At 38.1% G+C, this 27,394-nt stretch overlaps 3 protein-coding genes across 5 annotated transcripts in view; 2 read left to right on the forward strand and 1 right to left on the reverse strand.

The window, feature by feature from the left end:
- LOC133651952 (transmembrane protein 265-like) overlaps positions 1–69 on the reverse strand; it is a 9,038-nt gene extending 8,969 nt beyond the window's left edge. Inside the window, exon 1 of the mRNA XM_062050229.1 lies at positions 1–69. This exon is cut by the window's left edge and continues 232 nt beyond it. The gene's annotated coding sequence lies outside the window, so the exon portion shown is untranslated.
- Positions 70–3,763: 3,694 nt separating this feature from the next.
- rusf1 (RUS family member 1) lies at positions 3,764–17,061 on the forward strand. Its single transcript, XM_062050223.1, has 15 exons — positions 3,764–3,856; positions 4,037–4,180; positions 6,338–6,415; positions 8,012–8,126; positions 8,191–8,236; positions 8,323–8,355; positions 8,413–8,518; positions 13,242–13,343; positions 13,430–13,500; positions 14,435–14,619; positions 14,686–14,743; positions 14,820–14,884; positions 16,577–16,696; positions 16,762–16,818; positions 16,887–17,061. The coding sequence occupies exons 2-15, from the start codon at positions 4,040–4,042 to the stop codon at positions 16,970–16,972; spliced, it is 1,263 nt and encodes a 420-aa protein (XP_061906207.1). The 5' UTR covers positions 3,764–3,856; positions 4,037–4,039; the 3' UTR covers positions 16,973–17,061.
- An 861-nt stretch (positions 17,062–17,922) lies between these two features.
- On the forward strand, positions 17,923–27,215 carry zgc:153292 (uncharacterized protein LOC100003014 homolog). 3 transcript variants are annotated; one of them, XM_062049424.1, is made up of 11 exons: positions 17,923–18,289; positions 18,464–18,665; positions 20,096–20,128; positions 21,570–21,670; positions 21,750–21,861; positions 21,953–22,000; positions 23,773–24,039; positions 24,096–24,199; positions 24,902–25,067; positions 26,942–27,002; positions 27,083–27,215. In XM_062049424.1, exons 1-10 carry the CDS (start codon positions 18,225–18,227, stop codon positions 26,984–26,986), a joined length of 1,143 nt encoding a protein of 380 aa, XP_061905408.1. In that variant the 5' UTR covers positions 17,923–18,224; the 3' UTR covers positions 26,987–27,002; positions 27,083–27,215. The 3 variants fall into 3 exon arrangements, with proteins under 3 accessions (XP_061905408.1, XP_061905407.1, XP_061905409.1); XM_062049423.1 differs by having other exon boundaries at positions 17,927–18,289; positions 21,567–21,670; XM_062049425.1 differs by having other exon boundaries at positions 18,272–18,331; positions 21,567–21,670.
- The last annotated feature ends 179 nt before the right edge of the window (positions 27,216–27,394 follow it).

A 27,394-nucleotide genomic window follows, 5' to 3' on the forward strand; every position in this document is an offset into this window, starting at 1 on the left:
TGGTCGCGCTCCCTCACACTCGTCACACTTGACTGGGGACTTCCTCTCCGTCCCGCAGGTCACACGGGACTGCGGCCTTCCACACCCCCTTACACATTCCATAGGTGTGTCACATGACTCGTCCCGCCCCAGGGTGAAGCACATTCCGGTCTGCCTCGTTTCCACGCAGGAATTGTAAACACACGTCCTCGTCTTGAATTGAGCAATTTGTTTTATTTAAACGTCGACGTTCCCCTTCCGTCGCCGCCGTTGTTTGTTTGTGTCACAGGCCTTGGTTAATTTGGGGCCCCGAGCTCAATTTTATTTGGATAACGGAAGGGAAATTTGGGATTATATTATGGCCGGTGATGGAGCAGGAAGGTGCTAGGCATAAGTATGCGTACAATTTCTTATGAAGTCTCCTGTCATTTACTCATTGACAATATTTTGTACACAAATTGGGTAATACTCTGTATATAGTATCATCTTATTACTTTCATTATATAACCTGTTTTATTCATTAGTATTTATTTTCTTAAATGTATTTATTATTTGCCTTTTTACTTTTATTGTCTCATCTTTTTGTTTTTTTTGTTTTTTACTCTTTCAGTCCATTTTGACTTACTTTTGTCCGGTCTATTCTGTATCCTGTTTTACTTTGTAGGGAAATTGGGTAATACTCTGTATATAGTATCATCTTATTACTTTCATTATATAACCTGTTTTATTCATTAGTATTTATTTTCTTAAATGTATTATTTGCCTTTTTACTTTTATTGTCTCATCTTTTTGTTTTTTTTGTTTTTTACTCTTTCAGTCCATTTTGACTTACTTTTGTCCGGTCTATTCTGTATCCTGTTTTACTTTGTAGGGTTCCGGGAAATCAGTATGAATGAGTGTCCTTAATTGAACAACATTGCAGTCCAAAACAGCACATTTATCTATATACAAAAAGTATAATGTTTATATGTAGATTTTATCATGCCACACGTGAATTTGGAGTGAATAAAATCCAAGTATGTAAAGTGGAACAAACTAACCTCAAATACAAATGTGTTTCATTGTTATTCAATATTTTATTTTCAATATTTAAAACAAAAAAAAGTTTCAACCTTTGCAGCAACCGCAAAAACAATACATGCTGCTTCTACGTCATCGTAGTCCCGCCCTAATCCCTATTGCACTAATCAGGTCACTTTAATTTTACAAAAAAGGCAGGATGAACACGGAAGTAACTCAATAATTAATATACTAAACATAATATACTTCAAATACTTAAAAAAACATTTACCTTTGCATCAGTGTTGTTGACTTACTTAGACATGCTGAGCCTGAACTCTCTACGTCATCGTTGTCCCGCCCTAATCCCCATTGCACCAATCAGGACGCTTTGAGGCAAAATAGGCAGAATATACACGGAAGTAACTCAATAATTTATATTCTTTATAATAAAAATATACTTCAAACACTTAAAAAAAAATGTTTTGCCCTTGCAGCAGCGTTGACTTATTTGGAACATGTTGAACATTAGAGTGTCCGCCCTGAGATGGGTAGGTTGTGAGTTCAAACCCCGGCCGAGTCATACCAAAGACTATAAAAATGGGACCCATTACCTCCCTGCTTGGCACTCAGCATCAAGAGTTGGAATTGGGGGTTAAATCACCAAAAATGATTCCCGGGCGTGGCCACCGCTGCTGCCCACTGCTCCCCTCACCTCCCAGGGGGTGAACGAGAGGATGGGTCAAATGCAGAAGACAAATTTCACCACACCTAGTGTGTGTGTGACAATCATTGGTACTTTAACTTAACTTAACATGGATGTGTTTACGTCATCGTAGTCCCGCCTTAATGCCCCATTGCACCAATCAGGACGCTTTGAGGCAAAATAAACACGGAAGTGACTCAATAATGAATATACTTCCGTCCATCCATTTTCTACCGCTTGTCCCTTTCGGGGTCACGGGGGGGTGCTGGAGCCGAATATACTTAAAACAAAACCTACCTTTTTCAGCAGCGTTGTTGATTTAGAACATTTGTTTGGGTTTTTTGGGGGTTTTTTTAATTAAAAAAAGTTGTAACTTCACGAGGAAAAATTTGTAATTTAACGACGATAAAGCAAAAATGAGAATATGATGCTTATATCGCAAGGAGAAAAGTATCCGTTTCACGGGATTCAAGTTGAACTATGGCGAAATAATCGGAATTTTACGATGGAAAAGTTGCCATTTTGTGTCGTACTATTGTGAAAATGTTTCAAAAATTTTTACAAAAAAAACAATTGACATCTTTACTGGAGTAATATTTCAATGTCGTATTACGTACTGATGAGTATCATGTTGAAATATTAAAGTGTTGATTTAGAACATGGGTGTCAAACTCTGGCCCGCGGGCCAAAATTTCACTTGGCCCTTGAGGCGATATCAAATTAATACTAGTGCTGGCCCGCCGATTATATACAGCGGCGGTGCCGCGGTAACACCGCATTCATCGCTAATTCTCATACTTGCGAACCCTCCCGGGAAACTCCCAAATTTCAGTGCCCCTCCCGAAAATCGTCACACAAACTCTTCCGGGACGCTACAAGGTGTGTGTGTGGGAGGGGGGGGTGTATTTTGTAGCGTCCCGGAAGAGTTAGTGCTGCAAAGGGTTCTGGGTATTTTTTATGTTGTGTTACGGTGCGGATGTTTTCCCGAAATGTGTTTGTCATTCTTGTTTGGTATGGATTCACAGTGTGGCATATATTTCTAACAGTGTTAAAGTTGTTTATACGGTCACCCTCAGTGTAACCTGTATCGCTGTTGATCAAGTATGCGTTGCATTCACGTGTGTGTGCATACAGAACCTGCACATATCTTGTGACTGGGCCGGCACGTTGTTAGAATGGATGAAAAGCGGACGTGACGACAGCTCGTAGAGGGCGTTAAAGGCAGTGCCTTTAAGGCACGCCCCCAAGACTGTGGTCCGGGAGCTACGAGGTATAATGACTGATGAACACCTTCGTTCGATAATGAAGGTTGCCTCAGCTCAAAGCCTGAGCCCCGACATTAATGAACTAGCATCCAAGAAAAGATGGCAGGTATCTGGCTTGGGCATATCAGATTAGATCAGTGTGTTGCAAACTGAGCAGTTTAAAGTCCTGAATGGTTGGTTTATTCATTGTTATTTTATTTTCAAATTTATTAGCCTGTGGAAAAAGTTAATGTTGATATTTACCTCAGAAGGCTGCAAATAGAAAAGAAGCATTCGATTTTTATTTAAAGTACCAATGATTGTCACACACACACACTAGGTGTGGAGAAATTTGGCATTGATATTTTTTTATTATTATTATTATTATTTGAAACTCGATTTTGCATGTCACTATAAAGTTATATAAGCCTTGCTTGTTCAATATTCAATGCAAAACTTGTTTGGGTCCCTATTAAAAGGTTAATTTGTGCAACCTTGGCCCGCGGCTTTGTTCAGTTTTAAATTTTGGCCCACTCTGTATTTGAGTTTGACACCCCTGATTTAGAACATGCTCAAACAACACATGGATGACACTACGTCATCGTATTTCCGCCCTAATCCCCCAAATGCACCAATCAGGACGCTTTGAGGCAAAAAAGCGAAGTAAACATGGAAGTGACTATAATTATTATACTTCATAGTACTTTATACTTTATAATACTTTAAACATTTTAACCTTTACAGCAGCGTTATTGAAGTACTTTGAACAAGCAAAACTGCACCTGGTTTGTACCGTCATCGTAGTCCCGCCCTAATACACCAATGCCCCAATCAGGAAGCTTTGAAGCAAAAACGGCGGAATAACACGGAAGTGGTGGGAAGGAAAAAGGCTGGAGGACAGTTTGACACGTCGGCGGTGCTCTTTAAGGTACTAAACACGTTTGAATATGTACTACGTTATTTCTTGTCTGCTCCACTGAATACATTTGTTTAGCGAATTAAATCCACGTGATTTGTGTCCGTGAATGGCTGCTAATGACCAAGTTGTGCCACACTGGAAGAGGAACAATGAATGATACTGAAGTGTTGTTTGCACTCATCACTGCAGAAAATGGAGGAGGAGGTTTTGGCCACGGAGAGATATGGAATTGATGAATCCTGGAAGTATTTAGCAAAAGGTGGAGTGATGGAGAGGAGGAGAGATGACAGTGACGCTAAATCAAGAGGAAACTCCATTGTTGGCGTTTTTAAAGTAAGTCAAAAATAATTCATAAAATGTGTCTTCAGCATGATGTTTATTAATGTTATTTTTAATTTAATCCATTGTTGGCGAGTGTAAAGCCAGCGGAAATACTTATTAAATATTCATCTCTACAGCATGATAGTGTTCTGTCGCAATTATTTACCTAACGCTACTGAGCATGCGCACACATGCGCATTAGCGCTAAACGTTTTTTCAACTGAGTTAAATACTAATCGAAATGAGCTACCTCGGGTCGATAACGAGTTACCTTTGTCACTGGCGCTACGAGTAAATCATTATTTTGAAGTATATGTCTGTTATAGTGTCTTCTGACCAGTAAGCATGGAGACAATCACAGCGCTAATAATGGTAGCCTACATTTTCGTTGTCATCACCGTTTAAACAACTATTACAATTTCATAAAGGGGCCCTTTACACTAAATCTAACGTCACTTCCCCACAGTCAAACACTCTGTATGACCCCCCCCCCCCCCCCCCTCTAGGGGAGACCGGATGCAAAGGACGTCGAGTGGGTCTAGCATAATATTGTGAAAGTCCAGTCCATAGTGGATCTAACATAATAGTGAGAGTCGTATAAAAGCCGTATATAAGTCTTATAATGAAGGCAACACATGATGTGTCTATATTAGCTATAATAGCCTACTATCAAAATGACATTGTGTCGCAGGCTGAAGCAAATCTTCATTGACAGAAATGTTGAAATGTAATATTTATTCTACACATTTTTACTACATTAGAAACCATCAGTAAATCAGAGGCTACTCAGAAAGTGAGAGAACTCCTGGAAATGACTTGCTTTTAATGGCGATGTGTGTGTCCAAGTTAAAGGAAACGGCAGGCTGCGTCTATCCCCGCGCACACGAATGACGTAGCTCGGCCAAAGCTGACGAAAAAGTCACATTTGGACTGAAGTCTCATTTAAAAAGATCCGATTCCAACCTGATTCAGGATTACCTTCTGATGTACACGTGGCTGGAATCTGATGCGAAAAGATCAGATTTCAAACACTTTGGAGCGTTAAGTTAAGACTGGCAAAAAAATCTGGGGCCGTACTTATCAAGCTTCTTAGAGTGCCATTTTACACTTAAGTCCTGAGAATTTGCGAAATTTAGTCGTACTCTCAAACTTAAGAATAAAAGCTTTTTATCAACGTTCTTAAGTCTAAGAATCACTCCTACTCTCCAGGATATTTAAGAGACCTTCAGAGGTGTCTTAAGTGGTTAGGAGTTGCCAGCAGGGGATGGCACTGAGGCGAGAGAGACGTGCGCGAACGTTCAAGGAACGGAACAATGTTTTTTTTTTTTTGATGACGAGCAGCTGATCAAACGGTATCGTTTAGACAGAGCGGATATTATTTTTGTCACAGATTTAATACTTTTCGATTCCTTGTTGATTTCTGCATGTGTCTGCAGTGGGCTAGTATATATAGAGCCACCCACACTAGTTTCAAATTAGTTGCCTAATTAATGAATTGGAAAGAAAATGTTATGACAGTAGCGTATGTGTGTGGCCGTGAGGTGAGTGACGTCAGTGAGTGTGTGGGCGATAGAAGAGAGGGAGCGGTAGCGTGAGTGCCGGCGGGGACTAGTTTGTTTTGTATTATTTTGTAGTTTATTGTCACAATATACACTCCCATTGTCCACTTAAATATTTCCAAGATATTTCTTTATTCTTAGACAACGGATTCCCTTCCGTGATTGGTCATTTCTATGGACACAGAAATGACGTCACCTAAAATTCCGTTTACGGCACATAGTAATGTCGTAATTCAGCTCTGAGTGTGACACTTAAGATTCAGTCCTACACTTCGCTGAAAGTGTGAGTAAGACGCTTGATAACTAACTTTTAAGTGCAGCTTTCAGCGAAGAATTTATTTACTCTTAAGTCAACTCTTAGCAGACTTCTTAGGAGTAATTCTAAGAAGCTTGATAAGTACGGCCCCTGATCTGTGTCATTTGAGGGCAAAAAAAAATCAGATTTGGTTTGCAGTGTAAACGGGGCCCAAAAAAAACCCAGGCCATGATCGTGTGGCTTCCCCCAGTGGTTGTGGCCCTGAACAACACCATTAAGTTTTTTATGCCACCGGTCGGCCCTGGCATGTTGTTTATTGAGAATGATTAATATGTCATTTTAAATTACATCCAGAGCATCTTTCTGCCTCAAGGCTACCCAGAGAGCGTGAGCGGCGACTACCTGCAGTACCAGTTTTGGGATACAGTGCAGGTACGGTATTAAGAGTAATAAAAGGAGACATAGCTCATCAGCACTGTAAAAAAAAAATTAAAAAATTCTATAATGGTTTTCCATGAAGTTGTCTATATGCATATCATGTACTTCATATAGATTTTTTGTGGCTTGATGTAGGGATTCAGGTTGGTGTTTCATTTTGGTACTTTATAAGTATTTTATATATATATATATATATATATATATATATATATATATATATATATATATATATATATATATATATATATATATATATATATATATATATATATATATATATATATAGGGAGCTATAGTTATTCTCGCGCTTAATTTTTTTTCTCACTGTGCTGAAGAGCTATGTCTCCTTTTTATTATAATGGTTGTCCACACATTTTATTTATTATATTATTTATTTATTTTCCTGTGATACTGTACTGAGTCTTTGATTTATTTTGTACAATTATCCATTTTGTCTATTTGTGCACTTTCATTTTTGAAGTTGTTCTTGATGTATTATATCACTTGATTGACCACATATGTGACTATTTAAGTGCATCACTTCCTGTTGGAAATTGCACACATTGTCGAAACTGGAGATGTCCGATAATTTCGGGCTGCCGATATTATCGGACGATAAATGCTTTAAAATGTAATATCGGAAATTATCGGTATCTGTTTCAAAAAGTAAAACTTATGACTTTTTAAAACACCGCTGTACGGAGTGGTACACGGACGTAGGGAGAAGTACAGAGCACCAATAAACCTTAAAGGCACTGCCTTTGCGTGGTTCCATACGGCCCAATCACATAATACCGTAGGTATTATGTGATTGGGCCGTATATACAAGTGAATGCAATTCATACTTGGTCAACAGCCATACAGGTCACACTGAGGGTGCCCGTATAAACAACTTTAACGCTGTTAAAAATATGTGCCGCACTGTGAACCCACACCAAACAAGAATGACAAAAACATTTCGGGAGAACATCCGCACCGTAACACAACATAAACACAACAGAACAAATACCCAGAACCCCTTGCAGCACTAACTCTTCCTGGACGCTACTATATACACCCCCCCCCCCCCCAACCCCGCCCACCTGAACCTCCTCATGCTCTCTCAGGGAGAGCATGTCCCAAATTCCAAGCTGATGTTTTGAGGCATGTTAAAAAAATAATGCACTTAGTGACTTCAATAATAAATATGGCAGTGCCATGTTGGCATTTTTTTCCATAACTTGAGTTGATTTATTTTGGAAAACCTTGTTACATTGTTTAATGCATCCAGCGGGGCATCACAACAAAATTAGGCATAAAAATGTGTTAATTCCATGACTGTATGTATCGATATCGGTTGATATCGGAATCGGTAATTAAGAGTTGGACAATATCGGAATATCGGATATTGGCAAAAAAGCCATTATCGGACATCTCTAGTCAAAACCGTTCTGTGTTTTGTAGCGCCTGCTTTAAGTACACATTTTGCCATGCACCTCTTTATTTTTGTTTTATTACGTTTTTTTGGAGAGTGCATGTTTTTTCCCTATATTTTGTACCACGGTATTAAGAGGACATAACCAAAGCATCAACATCTTTGAAAATCCCCAGGCCTTCTCCAGCTCTCTAACGGGGACTCTGGCCACTCAGGCGTCGCTTAAAGGCGTCGGGGTTGGAAACCAGGAAGCAACAGTGGCTGCAGCCACCGTCACCTGGTTGTTAAGAGGTGACGCCTGGATGCATTAGTTTATATGTTGACAGCCGGTGTTTCTAACGTGTTTCTTCTTAAGATGGAACCAGCATGCTGGGAAGGATCCTCTTCGCCTGGCTGAAAGGGTAAACTCTGCCAATAATGAAAAGTGTTAGGTCTAAAAAGCCAAATGTTTATCTTCTGCCACTGTTATTTTGTGTCTTCATCCCAGGAACAAGTTGGACTCTGACGCAAAGAAATGGAGGTAAGTGAAATGTGGACATTTTGTTTATTTCTCTGAATAATCCCGATGTTTGTCAAGGCTTTTTGCAGACGTTCTCAACGATATCGCCATGTTCATGGAAATACTGGCACCGTATTTCCCGGCTTGGTTCATCTTGATAGTGTGCACATCAGGCATATTCAAGGTAAACACAACATAACTCCTGGAGGTAGGGCTGGGCCAATAAAACGATATCAATATGTATGGAGGTCGACACATAATTGATACCAATATAAAACGTTCGATTAAGGCTGGGCGATATGGCCTTTTTTTAATATCTCAATATTTTTAGGCCATGTCACGATACACTCAATATTTTGCCTTAGCCTTGAATGAACACTTGATGCATATAATCACAGCAGTATGATGATTCTATGTGTCTACATTACAACATTCTTGTTCATACTGCATTAATATATGCTCATTTTAAACTCTCATGCAGAGAGGGAAATCACAACTAAGTAAATTTACCAAAACTGTATTTATTAAACAGTTATTAAGCAGTGACACAAGCATTCATGTCATTTCAAAACAGAAAGTGCAAGATTGTCAGAGACATTTTAAAACAAGCTTTGAGTGCACTTTTGTGCGTGATGTCACTAAGATGACATATCAAAACAACACTAAATTAAAGTGCACTTTTTGTACAGAACGCCACTGCAATAGTTTAAAACAAATAAAGTGCACTTTTGTGCATGATGTCGCACAAGATATTTAAATAACTATCAAATAAAAATGAGCTGCATAATAGGAAATCAAATTGTGTATGTCCTTCGCTATGTGGTAGGTTCCGGCGGACGTTATCTCCTTCTGTTGTTGAATATTTTTTGAATACGGTGTTGATGTGGAAATGGTTGCCTCTGCATTTTGTTGGTGTGGCACCGAACGGAGATGTTGACATGCGGAGTAAGCACTCTTCATTCTCTAGCAAGTGACTTTTCAAATGATGCTACATATTAGCAGTAGTGCTACTTTCTGTAGCAACGCTTTTGCCCCACACTTGACAAATTACGGTTGTCTGTTCGACATCTTCCCACTTGAAGCCAAACCACCGCCAGACGATGGACCCCCTGCTGTTTTTCTTGGGAATTAATTCTTCCTTCATTTGTTACCAGATTCGCACCTTCTTTCTCTCGTATTACCACTCGCACCGAACCGTTAGCATCACAGCTAACTTTACCCATGCCGCTACCTCTCTGCTCCGCGAGGGCGTATACGCATGTGACGAATGTAAGAAGGTGCGCTTGTTTTTTGTCTCTGTGAGAAGTAGCGACAACAAAGAGTGAGAAGAGCCTGTAGTGTAATGCCCGCAGCTAAAAGTAACTGCGTGAGAACGTATACTGGAATATCACGATATAGGCATTTTCTATATCGCACAGAGAAAAACCCGCGATATATCGATATATCGCCCAGCCCTACGTTCGATACATATTTATATTTTCATTCGGAATAAACAAGAAATTATGAAGCAAGATTTGTTGCATGAGGTCACTTGTGCTCTGGGAACCCAGCAGACAGGAAGTGTCACTGAGCAATGGGAGTGACACGCTAACAGCCGATCAGATAACAGTATCAACTTCCAGTTGCGCCGTCTTTCTGTCTCGCTGTGGATTCTCTGTATATCCACTCAATAACAGAAACTTGCCTTTTAGTTTTGTTGGTTTTAATGCGGACGGTGCGGCAACATGCTGACACTTCCAGTGTGTCCGTTTTAATGAGCAGCTTCCCCAACTACACTGTGTAGTGTTCAACAACTTATACTCTACTGCCATCTAGTGTCTTTAAACTGGAAGTACCTATAAATTGACTGCAAGTATTTTACCACCTGGCTACCAGACTCCTTCTCCACTGATAAATAGCACCCTTGGTAAGTTGGAAATTGTATTACTGTATTTATTGGCAGGCTTAAATAAGTCATTAAAAATATTAATCATTATTGTTATCGATCAATGTAAAAAACATATATCGTGATACAGTTTTCAGCCATATCGCCCAGCCCTAACAGGAGGTACTTGTTTTACGTAGTTTCACGGTTATGACACTCTTCCGTGGTTTATTATTACTGTAGGAAAATAATTACAAATACAGTTGTACCTCAGCTTACCAGTTTTTCAGGATAATTCTTATGCTTTATTAGACTGCAAGATAAAACTTAGTTTATGAGCCTGCGAAGGTACGAGTTGAACTTTCGCTGGCAAATGTCACAGGGAACCCCGTAAGATTCGACCTAAACATCCGGTCTTACTCGCTAGCATTAGCTTGTGGCTAGAAATCGTCATAACTTTTTGTTTTTCCAAGCATGGGAAGGAGGAAAGTGAGTGTGAAGGACCGTGCTAAGAAGTGGGCGATATTTATTGAATTAAAGTAAGAAATTATCAAAAACATGACAAAGCGTGCCTCAGTTTGAGACCAGGAAAATAACCTCGAGCAACAATAAGCATACATGAACACATCACGAGAATGAGTCGATAACACCAGCCAGAATAATATCCAAACCAAGGGTGTCTAAACTGCGGCCCGCCTGCGAGATGGCACAAGTTCAATAAGCAATATGGCCGGGAGTGATGTATTCATATTAAATACAAAAAGTCAGCGGTCTGTTGGCTGCCATTTTTTCGCCATCTGGTGGCCAACGGAAGTAACTCAACCATTAATCAGAATCAGAAATACTTTATTAATCCCCAAGGGGAAATTAAAATGTTTTGCACATGTGAGGAATCACATCACAGCATTTACTTATATGACCCAGTCCAAACAGGCTTCCCTAGTCATGGTGCAAAACAAATTCAACCAACCCAAAAAGTCAACACACACATGGTCACACATAACACAACCGGCTCATTGAACTTTGTAGATATTATAAAAAAAAACGTCCAATCAACATAAAAATATATACATATTACAAGGCATGATGGGAAAAATACAAAACACTCTCCACACTTATCCATGTTTGGTGCATTTTAGCTGCTTGATATTTATGATTGATTAAAAAACCTTAAGGAGGTTGTCATGGAAGTAAAAAAAAAAGGTAGGAGTTGAACTTTCGCTTACTCTTAATAGCCAATTATAATGATTTATTATATATTCATTACATTATTATAATACTAATATGTATAGGCTTTATATTTATATATATATACAGTATATGTATATATGTATGTATGTATATATATATGTATGTATGTATGTATATATATGTGTGTATATATACACTACCGTTCAAAAGTTTGGGGTCACCCAAACAATTTTGTGGAATATCCTTCATTTCTAAGAACAAGAATAGACTGTCGCGTTTCAGATGAAAGTTCTCTTTTTCTGGCCATTTTGAGCGTTTAATTGACCCCACAAATGTGATGCTCCAGAAACTCAATCTGCTCAAAGGAAGGTCAGTTTTGTAGCTTCTGTAACGAGCTAAACTGTTTTCAGATGTGTGAACATGATTGCACAAGGGGTTTCTAATCATCAATGAGCCAATGAGCAAACACATTGTACCATTAGAACACTAGAGTGATAGTTGCTGGAAATGGGCCTCTATACACCTATGTAGATATTGCACCAAAAACCAGACATTTGCAGCTAGAATAGTCATTTACCACATTAGCAATGTATAGAGTGTATGTCTTTAAAGTTAAGACTAGTTTAAAGTTATCTTCATTGAAAAATAAGGACATTTTAATGTGACCCCAAACTTTTGAACGGTAGTGTATATATATGTAAATATATGTGTATATATATATATATATATGTGTGTGTGTATATATATATATATATATATATATATATATATATATATATATATATATATATATATATATATATATATATATATATATATATATATATATATATATATATATATATATATATATATATATATATATATATATATATATATAAGGTGGCTGTTGATGCTGTATTTGACGAAGAAGCAGCTGGTAGGAAATATTCAAGGTAAATATTGTACATTTTAAAATTATCTTACTTGTTTTTAAATTCTTACATGGTCTTGCCCCACCTTACCTCTCTGAGCTGCTCCACCTCTATGCCCCCACCCGGTCCCTCAGGTCAGCTGATCAGCTGATCCTGGAGGTACCCAAATCCAAGCGTAAGCTCAGGGGGGACAGAGCCTTCTCTGTTGCGGGCCCCAAACTCTGGAATGATCTTCCACTCCATGTGAGACAGGCCCCTTCTTTGGCTATTTTTAAGACCCTTCTTAAAACCCACCAACTCACTGGCTTTAACCCAGCATGAGACTTTAAACTGTTTTTAACTTTTTAACTGCTTTTTATCTAACAAAATTGTTCTTAGGGTAATTTTGTATTTGGTTTTTTAATGTGTATTTTACTTCAGTTTTAAATTTTATTTTTTAGTCTGTCCTTTGCCTTTATTTCTTTGTGGTGTACAGCCCTTTGTTTTTCAACTGTGGTTGTTTTTAAAGGGCTTTATAAATAAAGTTGGTATGGTATGGTATGGTACATATCATCACATTACTTCACAAAACTACTGTAGTTGCTTCTAGTACATGTTATTGTATTGTTCTTGTACAATATTTCTTATCAAAAAGGTTGTTTTCCTTTTTCAAAGGCATGTTACATTTTAAAATAGTGTTTTGGAGGCATAGCACCGATTAATTTTAATTCATTTCAATAGGAGACGCTGTTTCACAATACAGGTTTTTCAAGGTAGGAGCTCCAATTAAAGCCGTATCCCGAGGTACGACTGTAGCTACTCAACTTAAATCGTCGTCATAGGAACGCAACTCGTATGTAGCAACCCCTGTAGTCCATAAAACAGCTAAGGCTGCTCTGCAGTACAATTTGAAAAATGTGATATTAGTTATAAGATTCCTGCTCTTTTTATCGGAGCAGTCTGTGGTTGGCGTAGCGGGCGGAGCCACCAGAGCCTCCTTGACGGTTCACCAGGCTCGCCGGGACAACATGGCCGACATCTCTGCCAAGGACGGCAGTCAGGTAGCCTTTGACATTTCGCTTGTTTCAAACATCTCCATTGGAATGTGAAGGTTAGCAAAATTCCATTCTGGTGTTTTTTGTCACAGGAGACTTTAGTGAATCTGGCAGGACTTCTGTTCAGTTTGATCCTCATCCCGCTCGTCACGGATAATCCCGTGTAAGTAAGTGTTACGTCACGCAGTCGTCACGCAGTCGTCACTCAGGTACTCTGTGTTGAAATGAGACAAACGTCTCTCCCACTGGACTGCAATCTATCTCTGGTGTTGACATGCGGGGGGCGAGATGTCTAGTTTGCATAATTTGTGCAGATATTGGTGATATCAATTGTGTTTTTGTGTCACAAACGTCACAAACGTGCGTTCATGTCAAAGTGTCTATTTTTATTTTAACTTTTTTTTTTTTTTTTTCTTCCAGAAGTGTTTTTAATAATAATAATATCAGAAAATGCAGCTAGTACCTTTGGAAAAGAGTATCTAGAGGGGTTTGAATACTTGCTAAAGATAGTGATGAAGTTGTAAAAATGTGTTAGCTTGATGCTAATATACATTGGCTTTCCTATTGACATGCTACTGATTAGCATTAGTGAGTTTAAATGGCGATTTCAACCCCTCCCAATGTGTTAATGACTTAACTACAACTAAGATGCACGTTACAATCAAACAGCTGGTGTGTAATGAGTTAAATACTTGCAGTATTAACACTTTGTAGGGCCCCACAAAACACAATATAAACAATACATTTTATCGGTGTAAATGTGAACGGTACCCATCCCTATTTCAGAGTTTCCAAAAGTGTCTAACAATACCAGAAAATGCCGCTAGTACCTTTTGGAAAAGAGTTTCTCGAGGGGGTTGAATACTTTCTAGATTTAGCGATACACTCGCAAAGTTAGCCACACTCATCCCTGATGCTGCGTCTTCTTGTTCTCTGGCAGACTAGTAGCATATGAGATGTGTTAAGAAGCAGAGTTGCCGTGCAATTTATGGCGACGACGAGCTGCATTCAGTCCCATTATAATGTGTTTATGAGAAAGGTTGCGTCCAATATAATTGTGACGGGCTGCTACTAAGACTTTTCTCCCCGCCCGCCAGACTGACCCTCGGCTTCTTCTTCGCCTTCACGGCCCTGCACCTCTTTGCCAACTACAAGGCCGTCCGCTCCGTTGTCATGGAAACGCTCAATGAGGCGCGGCTCGCCATTGTGCTGCAGCAATTCCTCCGAGATGGACGCATCGCGAGTCCAACGGAGGCTAATAGGAAAGAACCCGTTTTCCTGGGTAATATTATAAATATTTGTGCGATTGTTAATTGTGACAAACTTTGCAAGTATTATATATATCCAGACTTTAGGACAAGTGTGCCGATCAAACTTGGTGTAAGGCTTACGGAAGTCATCCAGAGGTAACATCGCTCATGTTATACAATTCTGCTTGACGTTGACACTTATTTGATATCGTTTTATTTGTGCTTTTTGTAGCCCAGAGGAGCTCCGTTTGGCTTTGAAGAAAAACAACAAGCCCTTCATTTTGGGCGTCACAAGCGGTACTAAAACACTTTAAAACGTTTGGAATGCATGAGTTAGAGATCACAGATTATCAGCGCTGATATTTGGCATTTTAGTGTATAACGGTATCGGCCTGTTTGCCTTGCAGGAGAAAAGTTCTCTTTTTGCTGGAGCCCAATTATTTTGTTCAATTCATTGAAGAAAAAAAATACTTTTATTGTCACTAATTCTCCCCAAATATGTTTTGATAACTGAGTTCTTGTGAGAATTCTTCTGGGGTCTACTTTCACTGCGGCAGCCACACACCCCAGCTCCCAATAATCCCCTTCTTGCAGTGCTAGTCACTTACAGTACATCTCTTCTTCTTACCTATTGAAACATCCATTTTTTCCAGGGAAATCCAGTTTTTGTCCTTCTCCGTTCCGTTTGATTGGTTTTTGCTGGTTTTTGTTCTTCCCGGTTCCGTTTTGTTGGTTTTTGCTGCTGTAGTCGCTCGACAAGCTTCTGTCCGCAACACTCGGAGGGAGGCGAGTTTCATGTTCTGTGATTCAATCAAATAACAACGGATGGATTTACCGTGAATTGATTAACGTGGACCCCGACTTAAACAAGTTGAAAAACTTATTCGGGTGTTACCATTTAGTGGTCAATTGTACAGAATATGTACTGTGCTGTGCAATCTACTAATAAAAGTCTCAATCAATCAATCAATCAATGGACATAAACACGACAGAAAAATATATCTCTGCGAAAAAAATCACAACTTTGTGTAAATATCTTGACAAATAGGAGTTTATTATACAAGTAAAGAAGAGCAGGCATCAGCTCAAAACATTCTCATACTTTCTGTAACATCCAGGAAGAAATTATGTCAGCCAGCTTGAAAAATGTCTCAGTGAAGGAGCCCAGAATTGTTTTTTATTTAAATGTTGGCAATACTTCAGGGTTCATAACAAGGAAACCTTACAATGTATTAAATCCATTAACTGCTATAAAATAGAGTAGATGGCGAGTTATTGTGATGTAGAAAAATCCCATATTTTTACCAATTTTCCTATGAGATTTGCCATATTTTGAAATGCAAATGTTGATACTCCTCTCAGGCACGCGTATTAAAGGTGTTTGATGTTTTCGCTGCTAAATTAACCATAACAATAGATAGATAGATAATACTTTATTGATTCCTTCAGGAGAGTTCCCTCAGGAAAATTTTAATTCCAGCAGCAGTGTACAGAATTGAGATCGAATTTAAAAAAAGTAAATAATGGGGGTATAAATGGAAACAAAATAGAAAAATATTACAATAAGAATAAAAATAAAAAGCAACAATGAGAATAAAAATATAACAGTAAAATAAGAATATAACAAGAGAAACTAGGCAGTAGTGACCATGTTATAAAAAAGTATTGCACTGTTATTGTTTTGCATCCCCTGTCATCCTAGTATCCCTCTCCCCCCCAGAGAGGAGTTGTACAGTCTAATGGCGTGCAATAGTGCTGCAATAAACATTATGTCACTACTGGTCCCATGTTTCCTAAAAAATAATGTTCAAAAAACAACTTAAAGCCTTGTCCAGCTGTTTACTGACGTACTATTCATGTTTAAATAATTTTTACTGCGAATGAATGTCGGTTACCGACCTCCCTGACCTACCAGTAATCGGTATCAGCCCTGGAAACAAATCATATTGGTCGATCTCTGGTGGTGAGTGTATGGTATTTTTCTTTCAGGCTGCGTTCGTGTGTGTTTGGGATCACATGCATGCGTGCAAGATGAAATCCGAGCAATGTGTCAGGCTATTTGGATTAGCAGCAAGTTGACATCTTGCACAGAACCACAGAAGCAACAAGGTGAGTGTTTATCTTCATGCAGTCTCATGAATAAGTTTGACAGTATTCTACAATTTCCTTTGAAGATCTCGTGCGCGAGAGCCACAAGTTGATGGACACTGTGTTCAGCACATTTCTCCAAGGTGAGCAGCCGCACTGTTATTATTTTTTTTGGAAGACTTGAATAATCTGAGCCAAATCTCATGAGCAGGTGTGGAAGCTGCCGGCTGGGAGGTGAAAAGAACACTGCTGGACTGGGACGAGTGGAGGCTGGAGTGGAAAAACAAAAGCAGCTGATGCTTGCTGATTTTTGCATCACAATGTTTGCCAAGCAAATATACTTCAATGATTCACTGGCCTTTGTGGAAATGTATTTGTAGAATAAAACTTTTGAATAAATCTATTTTTGTGTATTTAATTGCAGTGATTGACAGTAACAAGCTATATGTAGCTAAGCTGTGTAGCATAACTACATTTTCCAGTAGCTTAGCTACTTTTTGAAGGAGTAGCTTTTCCTGTTGCTTAGCTACTTTTACACCCATGTAGCTAAAATCTAAACTACAAGATACAAAAACAAAAAATGGCTGCACTTCTACCTTAGGCCGGTAGGAAGCGCTTTATCAAATTCCAATGAAACCACAGACTACAACAGGGCGTTGCCAGACGTATAATCATTACCTTTTATAATAAGATGACCCTTTTTAAGATTGATGATTCCAACAATTGAATATTATGCAATAATTTCACATTTTCATAACTAAGTATATGGCTGTTAGGTCCTTAGCAACGTCAAATCGGGCATGTCAATTCATTTACCATGAATTGATTTACGTGGACCCCGACTTAAGTGAATTATATTTGTATAGCGCTTTTTCTCTAGTGACTCAAAGCGCTTTACATAGTGAAACACAATATCTAAGTTACATTTAAACCGGTGTGGGTGGCACTGGGAGCAGGTGGGGTAAAGTGTCTTGCCCAAGGACACAACGGCAGTGACTAGGATGGCGGAAGCGGGGATCGAACCTGCAACCCTCAAGTTGCTGGCACGGCCACTCTACCAACCGAGCTATACCGCCCCAAGCTGATAAACGTATTCGGGTGTTACCATTTAGTGGTCAAATGTACGGAATATGTACTGTACTGTACAATATACTAATAAAAGTTTCAATCAATCCGATAATAGTCCCGAAGATACGATAATGTGTCACTTTCTATTTGGCAACGCCAATAACAACATCCGGTAACGAATGCGTGCTGTAAAGCGTACGACATTTTTTACGTTTAAAGCGGAAATTCTTATTTATACCACTATTAAAGCATTCAAACCATATTTAAATATGGTAAAAAGTACAACTTTCATATTTATAGTTACTAACGTAGGTGTACCAAATAGCATTGTAATTGAAGTTTACTCACACACCTTCCAAAATTCCAGAATAGCCTTATTTTGAAAAGTACTTCCCCTGTTTCGATACGCCAACTTGACCTATTGTGCTCAGACGACCTATGCTAACCAATCCCCAAATTTATGGCGTCAAGTTTGTCGTAAATGGGGCGTTATAAATGTGCCTATGAGTGTGAAAGCTCCGACGAGGCTGACGAGAAATATTTCAAGTAAGTCTGCGGTACGCGTAGTTTATTCAAGTAAAAGCCAAGGTAAATTAAAGAGTTTCCTGGTTGTTCTTCTCCATGCTCATGCTAATTTGATGCTAAAAAAGTGTTTCCTGGTTGCTCTTCTCCAAACTGATGCTAATGATGTGATGCTAAATGTGATGTTTGCTGCGACAGGTTTCCACTGTTTAACGAGAGAAGACTAAAGAAATGGCTGAGCAACATGAAGTGGAAGGACTGGACGCCTTCTCGCTTCTCTGTGCTGTGCAGCAAACACTTTGAGGAGCAATACTTGGACAGAAGTGGCAAATGTGTGCAGCTGAGAGAAGATGCTGTTCCTACCATCTTTCCACTCCAGGAGGAGGCCAAGAAGATGCAGGTTTGGATTTAATTTTTTCACTGATGGATAGACTCCAAAACAATTAAGTTACCGCCACCTCATTACAGACGACCACAATGTATCCCATCTGGCATCTTCCAGTTGGGTTGTCACTAGAGATGTCCGATAATGGCTTTTTTGCCGATATCCGATATTCCGATATTGTCCAACTCTTAATTACCGATTCCGATATCAACCGATACGATATATACAGTCGTGGAATTAACACATTATAATGCCTAATTTTGTTGTGATGCCCCGCTGGATGCATTAAACAATGTAACAAGGTTTTCCAAAATAAATCCGCTCAAGTTATGGAAAAAATTGCCAACATGGCACTGCCATATTTATTATTGAAGTCACAAAGTGCATTATTTTTTTTAACATGCCTCAAAACAGCAGCTTGGCATTTGGGACATGCTGTCCCTGAGAGAGCATGAGGAGGTTGAGGTGGGCTGGGTTGAGGGGGTGGGGGGTAGCGGGGGGTGTATATTGTAGCGTCCCGGAAGAGTTAGTGCTGCAAGGGGTTCTGGGTATTTGTTCTGTTGTGTTGCGGTGCGGATGTTCTCCCGAAATGTGTTTGTTATTCTTGTTTGGTGTGGGTTCACAGTGTGGCGCATATTTGTAACAGTGTTAAAGTTGTTACAGTGTTAAAGTTGTTTATACCGCCACCCTCAGTGTGACCTGTATGGATGTTGACCAACTATGCGTTGCATTCACTTATGTGTGTGAAAAGCCGTAGATATTATGTGATTGGGCCGGCACGCAAAGGCAGTGCCTTTAAGGTTTATTGGCACTCTGTACTTCTCCCTACGTCCGTGTACACAGCGGCGTTTTAAAAAGTCATAAATTTTACTTTTTGAAACCGATAATTTCCCTTATTACATTTTAAAGCATTTATCGGCCGATAATATCGGCAGTCCGATATTATCGGACATCTCTAGTAACGATACATTGAAAAAACAGCAATGTTCTATAACCTTCTCGTATATACAAAAACAATACTATGCTTATAAGTATGATCAAAAATGACAACAATAGACAACTGATTTACATTCTAAAAAGAAAATAGCAGTGGCGCGGCGCCTGTAAGTATATAAAACAATGTCGTTATTGATATTCTTTCAATATGGTGGTAGTGTAATGTCCATCCATCCATCCATTTTCTACCGCTTGTCCCTTTTGGGGTCGCGGGGGGTGCTGGAGCCTATCTCAGCTGCATTTGGGCGGAAGGCGGGGTACACCCTGGACAAGTCGCCACCTCATCGCAAGGCCAACACAGATAGACAGACAACATTCAATGTCATCATGTCATTTGTAATAAAATAGGCTAATAATAAGGCTAAAAAATATATTACTCTAACATCTATTAAAAAAAGATGCATTTATTTTAAAAAAATGTAAAAACTGTCGCTGTCTCTTCAATGCAGGCACCCGAGACTCCAAAAAGTACAAGACGAAAGGTGAGATTCAATTTTACATCATTCGTTTCTGTGTATATCATATCCATGTACTGTGGTACCTTTTGTTGTTGTAAGTGATCCGTTACAAAAAGTCCGACAAAGAACGAATGTTTCAAAAATCGAAGCAATTTTTCCCATTAGAAAAAAATGTTAATCTGATCAATCGCTTGTACACACCCAAAAATATGAACTAAAACATTTTTTGTGGAAAACAATTTTTTTTTTTTTCATGAAAAAACTCTGAAATACATATAAATGATGAATGAAATGTATCATGGCTATTTAACAACACTTTCTGGCAAAGACAGCGATGAGCGGAGAGGAAGTGAGAGCCTTCTTTCTGAGATTGCCACATGTTCTTTCTTGAATTCAATAGTGTTTGTGCAAGCGAACAGACAAGTTTGTTCCACGGTATGTTTGGCCATATCATAACTTTTCATCGAAAAACGAATTATACTAAAACCGAGGTGCCATATATTTTTTATTATATACTTTTTTAATGTATGGTTGTACGCTAACTTTTTGTCGAAAACCAAATCAGACAAAAACCGAGGTGTCACTGTATTTATAAATTGAATTGTTTAAAAAAAAAAAAAATTATTTGTATTTTTTTATGTTTAGCAATATGATAACTTTTTGTCGAAAACCGAATTATACTCAAACCGAGGTGCCACTGTATTTATTTATACATTTTTTAAATAATTTAAAAAAAATTTTGGCTGTACGATAACTTTTCATCGAAAACCGAATCAAACAAAAACAGAGTAGCCACTGTATTTATTTATTGAATTTAAAAAAAATTTTTTTTAAATTTTATGGCAATACGCAACATTTTTGTCGAAAACCAAATCAAACAAAAAACAGCCAACTACGGTGTTTATGAATGATTTTTTAACATTTTTTAAAATTAGATATTTTTTTTAATTTTAAGTTTTTTTTTTAATGTTTGCTACACGATAACTTTTTGTTGAAAACCGAATTATACTAAAACTGAGGAGCCACTGTATTTATTAATTATTATTTTTAATTTAAAAAATATATTCGTTTGGCCATTAATGGAGGTGCAACTGTATTTATTTATTTATTGAATTTGAAAAAAACATTAATTTATTTATTCTTTATATTTTTTTGGTATGTAATTTTTTTTATGTATGGCCATACGCTAACTTTTTTTTGAAAACCAAATCAAACAAAAAACAGCCACCCACAGTTTGTTGATTTTTTTCGTATTTTATATATATTTTTATTATGTTTTTTTTGTGTAATGTTTAGCTATGCAATAAAATGTTGTCAAAAACCGAGGTGCCATTGTATTTATTTATTTAGTTTTAAATATTTGTTTAAATTTGTATTCTATTTTTTTTTGTCGTACGATGACTTTTCACCAAATTACACTGTTTTTTTAATATTATGGAATTGAAGTTGTTTGTATCTTTAGCAGGTTGGCACTAAATCGACTAACGTGTCCATGACCACCACTGACACGGTCATTCGTAGCAATCCGGACGACCACCTCAGCTGCGAGGACCCAGAACTTTCTGAGTAAACTTGTAACAATCCTCAGTCTTTAATCAATGCATGCTTTTATCCAACCATGATTTTTTTTTTCATTGTTTATCAGACCCGCAGAGGACCAACGGAAGCCCAGCAGATGGAGGATCATCATGGACGAAGGCCTCATGAAGATCAACTCCTTCCCGCACTTCTTCCACGGGGATTATTGTGCCTCACAGGTGAAAACCTTGAACTTAAACGATCTGTGGTGATGTCATTGTGCATAATTTTAAAGACCACGCCTCAACTTCTTGTCATGTTTACCAACAGGATGTCCAGTGGGCTCCAGACACGGATGTGATGACCTCCACCAACGAGGTTTGTGTGCAACTTCAATGTCAGTTATTATTAGGGGAGTCTCGATTCGGTATTGACATTAGAAAAACATCAGGAATCAGATATCAGAAAAAACAAATATGAGATGTCATGTGCTTGCATGTGCATGCATGTAAAATGTGTGATATCATGTGCGATACCAGCAGTCCTGTAGAGTTTCTACTTGTGTAAAGATGGACAGCCAGTTAACATCTAAATGTTAAACACACAATTTATTTTATTTTTATCAAGTATTTTATAAAAGATAAACATGCAACGCTATAGTTTAAGAGGTTCAAATGTGTCATCATTACGAAAGGTTTTGTTTTTTTACAATGAATTAATATAGCTGAATTATTTTTTTCGTTTGAATCTTGTTAAGATAAAAAAAATATTTAATCAAATTATGCTGATGATTTCATTGAATAAAAATACTCGGAGCTAGCAGCTACACAACAGCTAAGCACACAATAGCACACAAGCGAGACGTGCGTACGTGATCATCGTTAAACAATATTGCAGTGTAAAACAGCACATTTGTCAATATAAACAAGTATCAAATAATTATTGGTGCATTTTACTTACACATACAAAGTTTTCAAAGCAGAAGCGTATTCAGTAACAAAAGTGTCTGCATCATTAAACTTATTGCATTATGATCTTAACTAATGGTAAAAAAACTGTATTTTAAAATTCAGTTTGTAAAAATTCAGTGCAAAAAAATGTAGTGCAGTAAAATTCAGTGCGTAAACATCCGTTGCCTTAAAACTCACCTCATTGGCTGGTTCTGAGACAGGATTGATTGCTTCAGTTTTAATTTAACGAAAGTGAGTCTTGAGTTTACCGAATATTACTGCATTTAATTTTTCGGTACTGAAATTTTTTTACACTGAATTTATATACAATGCATCTTAAAACCTTGAATTTGACCAAATTGAATTTTTGAACACACACATTTTGCTGTCATATTTTTATTCAATGAAAATGTCTGCATAATTTGATGTAAAAAAACATTGAATTCACAAAATTCAAAAGCAAAACATTCAGTTACATGTATTCAGTTTCCAAAAAAAGCTTTCACAGACAAATTATCCTCCACATATAGGCTACTAGGAGCTAGCAGCACACAATAGCACGCAAGCTAAACATACGTAATAATAACTGAACAATATATTGGTGTAAAACAGCACATTTGTCAATATAAATAAGTAGCAAGTAGCAAATAATTATAGTTGCATATTACTTAAGCAGAAGCGTATTAGAAAGTATCCAGTAACAAACGTGTCGGCATCATTCAACTTACTGCGTCGTGAGCTTAATTTGTGAATTGTTGTCGCCAAAAAATAAATTACCACTCCAGTTCAATTTAAAGACAGCATAAGTACATTTCAGACCAATAATAATAAAAAGGTTTGTGTTTTTAATTCTTGCCTTTTGTTCTCTGAATATTTTCACCTGATCAAACCTTTTCTAACAATCCACATTACAAAATAATAAAAGTATGTACGACGATTTGTGCTGATATCGTATCGGAGTAATATCGGTATTAGCCAAGGTTGGATCGGGATTTCCCTCGTTATTTTTCCCAAAAGTTTGGACTCCCCTGATTAAGAGTGTTGATGTTCTTAAGCCACGGCCTCATTACCCAAATACCGATGTGCTTCCTTCTATCCAATAAGAATTCAACTTGATACTATTTTATGAAATATACAGAAAAAACACAAAGCCATTTAACTTACATTTTTGAACAAAGATAAGCTTTCTTGCTCTCACAGATGGCGTGCCAAGACCCTGAGAAGGTGATCCAGGTGAGCGAGGCGTGGCAGTGGCTCAACCTGGACGTGCGCGGGCCTCTGCCACCAACGCGCACCGGCCACACGCACGTGGTGACGCTCAGCGACTGCTACTCCAAGTGGGTGGAGGCCGCGCCCGTGCCGGCGTTCCTGCCCGCCCATGTGGCCATGCACGTCGCCGACGCCGTCGCCCACTTCGGCTACCCGCTACGCGTTCTCTCCCGGCTGCCTCGCTACGTCATCCGCCAGGTGAGTGCCGGCCGCCTGCGCACCGACGTGGAGACTCTGACTTCCCGCTCGTGCAGATCAACCAGGAGCTTGCCACTCAGCTGACGGCCGCCACGCCGCTGGTTCTTTATCATCCGCATGCTGGCGTCGCTGATGTGAGCACGCAGCAGATGATTGACAGGTGTGTACATTATTATATTAGGACCACAATAATCAACAGGTTTAAGCACAAACTATCTGTTAAACAGAACAAGAAGCAAGTAATCAGGCAGAGACAGAATTCAATTTTGCTCATTGGGAGAACACATGGAGCTGCACACTCAGTTACAGTCTCACCCTACGCTCTGAGGAACAGCCCACGCGCCCCCCTTTTTATTCAGGAGTTCCCTAGTTACATCGCTGAGGCTGCTTCTAAAGGGAGGGGTCACACATTATGCAAGCAGCTCAGTACGCACAATACGTGATTATTCAGAACGGAAATGTGCTGGGGGCCTTGTGATTGTGCCCTGTCTCTGCTTTGTCTGCCTGCTGTTACGCCTTATCTTCGTTGAGGTGCTTGAGGTTCGTCCTTGGCTGTTAGCAGGCTGAAAGACAGAAAAATCTGCGGCGAGGCAACTCCTCACTTTGCAGTGGAAGATAACAAGTTGTGTGCCTTTGCACGAAAAGAAAAAGGACAGCTTGAGCACAATAGATAATAACTAGAGCAACGGCCTTTAAGCATAAGAGTTGTGTGATAACTTATAGTTATTCTAACAATTTAACTTTAACTTTGTACTATTTACTTTTTTAACAATTTGTTAATACTAAATGTTTAAAAAAATTAATAAATAGACTGCGTTTGTGGTGATGTACCTAATGATTTGGCCTGTATGCTCTCCACCAGAATGGTCAGCGAGCTTGTCCAGGAGCATGCGGCCGACTGGGACGTCTACCTTCCCGCCAAGGTCTTCGCTCTGTGCTTCCAAGAACATTCGGCTACGAAGCAGCGACCTTTTGCGCTGCTCTGCTGCGACGGGCCTGAACCCGTCAGCACTCCACGGGGTCTACCTGTGAGTTTTTATTGTGTACATCTTTAAATCACCTTTCATGGTCTTGAACTGAGTAAGAAGCTATTTAACTAACAGGAAATAACACGTGAAGCTAGGTAAACACACAGCCACATCACTAAGTAAATTTTACGGTGTACTCCAGGGATCAATACAAGCAATAACATTGTTCAGTTTCTACATCAGGGGTGTCCAAGCTTGTTTTTTTATTGGCCGCCGACACATTCTAAAGACAAAATAAATGATGGCTGTAAAGTAAGTCTCCGCTTTTCCAAAAACACGCTAGCTTGATGCTAATATACATTAGCTCCGCTATTGACATGCTATTGATTAGTGTTAGCGATTTTTACATGGTGATTTCAACACTTCCAAATTTGTTATTAAGATGCACTTTTACAATCAAACAGCTGGTGTGTAGTAAGTACAATACTTACAGTATTATCACTTTTTAGGGTGCAACAAAAATCGAAACAACACACCATAAACTATAAACTACTGCCATCTAATGTTTTAGATTTACAACTGTAATTGCAACTTATTATCACACTTGCAATTGCGACTTAGAAATGTGATAATAAAGCAAGATATAACAACCGGACAACAGTTAACATAAACAGCTCATTTTAAATGTTGCAAAAAATATATATATTTAATAATTAAAAACAATATTTATTCACACACACAAAAGTGCCGAAAATTAGGGTTTCTATACTGGAAATGGGTACAATATCGGTTAAAATCTGAACGATACCCATCCCTACTTACAACACTTAAAACCTTTAGTATGCAAGTATGTGGAACTAGATTACGGAATGAATTAATAAACAATGCACTGATATGATTCAGTTTAAGTATCTGTTTAATTTAAAGTGTTTACAAAGTACAACAAAGAAGAATCCTGATAAATAAATTGAATTAAAAAAAAGAACTAATGCTTTTTATCTAGGGCTGTCCGATAATGGCTTTTTGCCAATATCCGATATTCCGATATTGTCCAACTCTTAATTACAGATACCGATATCAACCGATACCGATATCAACCGATACCGATATATACCGTCGTGGAATTAACACATTATTATGCCTAATTTGGACAACCAGGTATGGTGAAGATAAGGTCCTTTTTAAAAAAAATTATAAAATAAGATAAATAAATTAAAAACATTTTCTTGAATAAAAAAGAATGTAAAACAATATAAAAACGGTTACATAGAAACTAGTATATAATGAAAATGAGTCAAATTAACTGTTAAAGGTTAGTACTATTAGTGGACCAGCAGCACACATGTGTGCTTACGGACTGTATCCCTTGCAGACTGTATTGATTTATATTGATATATAATGTAGGAACCAGAATATTAATAACAGAAAGAAACAACCCTTTTGTGTGAATGAGTGTAAATAAGGGAGGGAGGTTTTTTGGGTTGGTGCACTAATTGTAAGTGTATCTTGTGTTTTTTATGTTGATTTAATAAAAAATAAAAAAACGATACCAATGATTTTTTTAAAAATGATACCGATAATTTCCGATATTACATTTTAAAGCATTTATCGGCCGATAATATCCGCAGGCCGATTTTATCGGACATCTCTATTTTTATCTTATGTGAATTACAACCTATACACTTTTATTCATTGGTGAGAACTTTATTGATTATTTGTTTGTTTGTGTCACAAATTAGTAAGTGAAAAAATGTGTTAGAAATTGCTACGAAACAGAAAAGTTTAGGATTAAGTAAGTTTTTCTTCTTCCGACCGCTTTTTGGAAATGTACTAAGAAACTGTAAGTATGTGATGTATAATATTGTAACTGTATGCATGTTCTAAATGAACGAACACCATTCTTATTAATATGTGCTCTCCTCCCTGGACCGCAGTACACTGACACAGAGATCCGAGAGAGTACTCTAGTGGTTGCATAAACTGTATAAACTGTCTGTAAGTACTTTTTCTATTTTCTTCCAGTTTAGTTCTTGACTATTTGAAGGAGTTTGTGTAACTTATTCTATGCATTTCAGCTCATCTGAGGCGGAAAATGAATCAGGGTCGTCCGACGCAAAAGTTTACATCGAGAAAAAGCATCAGTTATCTTTGAATTTTTATGAATCTTTGTGGGAAATTGTGATTAAAAAAAACCCAATAAACACTGACTGTTTTTGAGTAGAATGTTTTTTCTTACACCAAACTCATTTCAATGTAATATTTAACACAAATTCAACTGAATGATATAGAGTATTTTCTTATGACAGTATATAAAGGGATGTCCAAACCTTTTCCACTGAGGGCCGCACACTAGAAAATGAAATCCTCAATCAAATACCAATTTTATA

This window comes from Entelurus aequoreus, linkage group LG06, assembly GCF_033978785.1.
Source record: "Entelurus aequoreus isolate RoL-2023_Sb linkage group LG06, RoL_Eaeq_v1.1, whole genome shotgun sequence".
Classification (NCBI taxonomy): Eukaryota; Metazoa; Chordata; class Actinopteri; order Syngnathiformes; family Syngnathidae; genus Entelurus; species Entelurus aequoreus.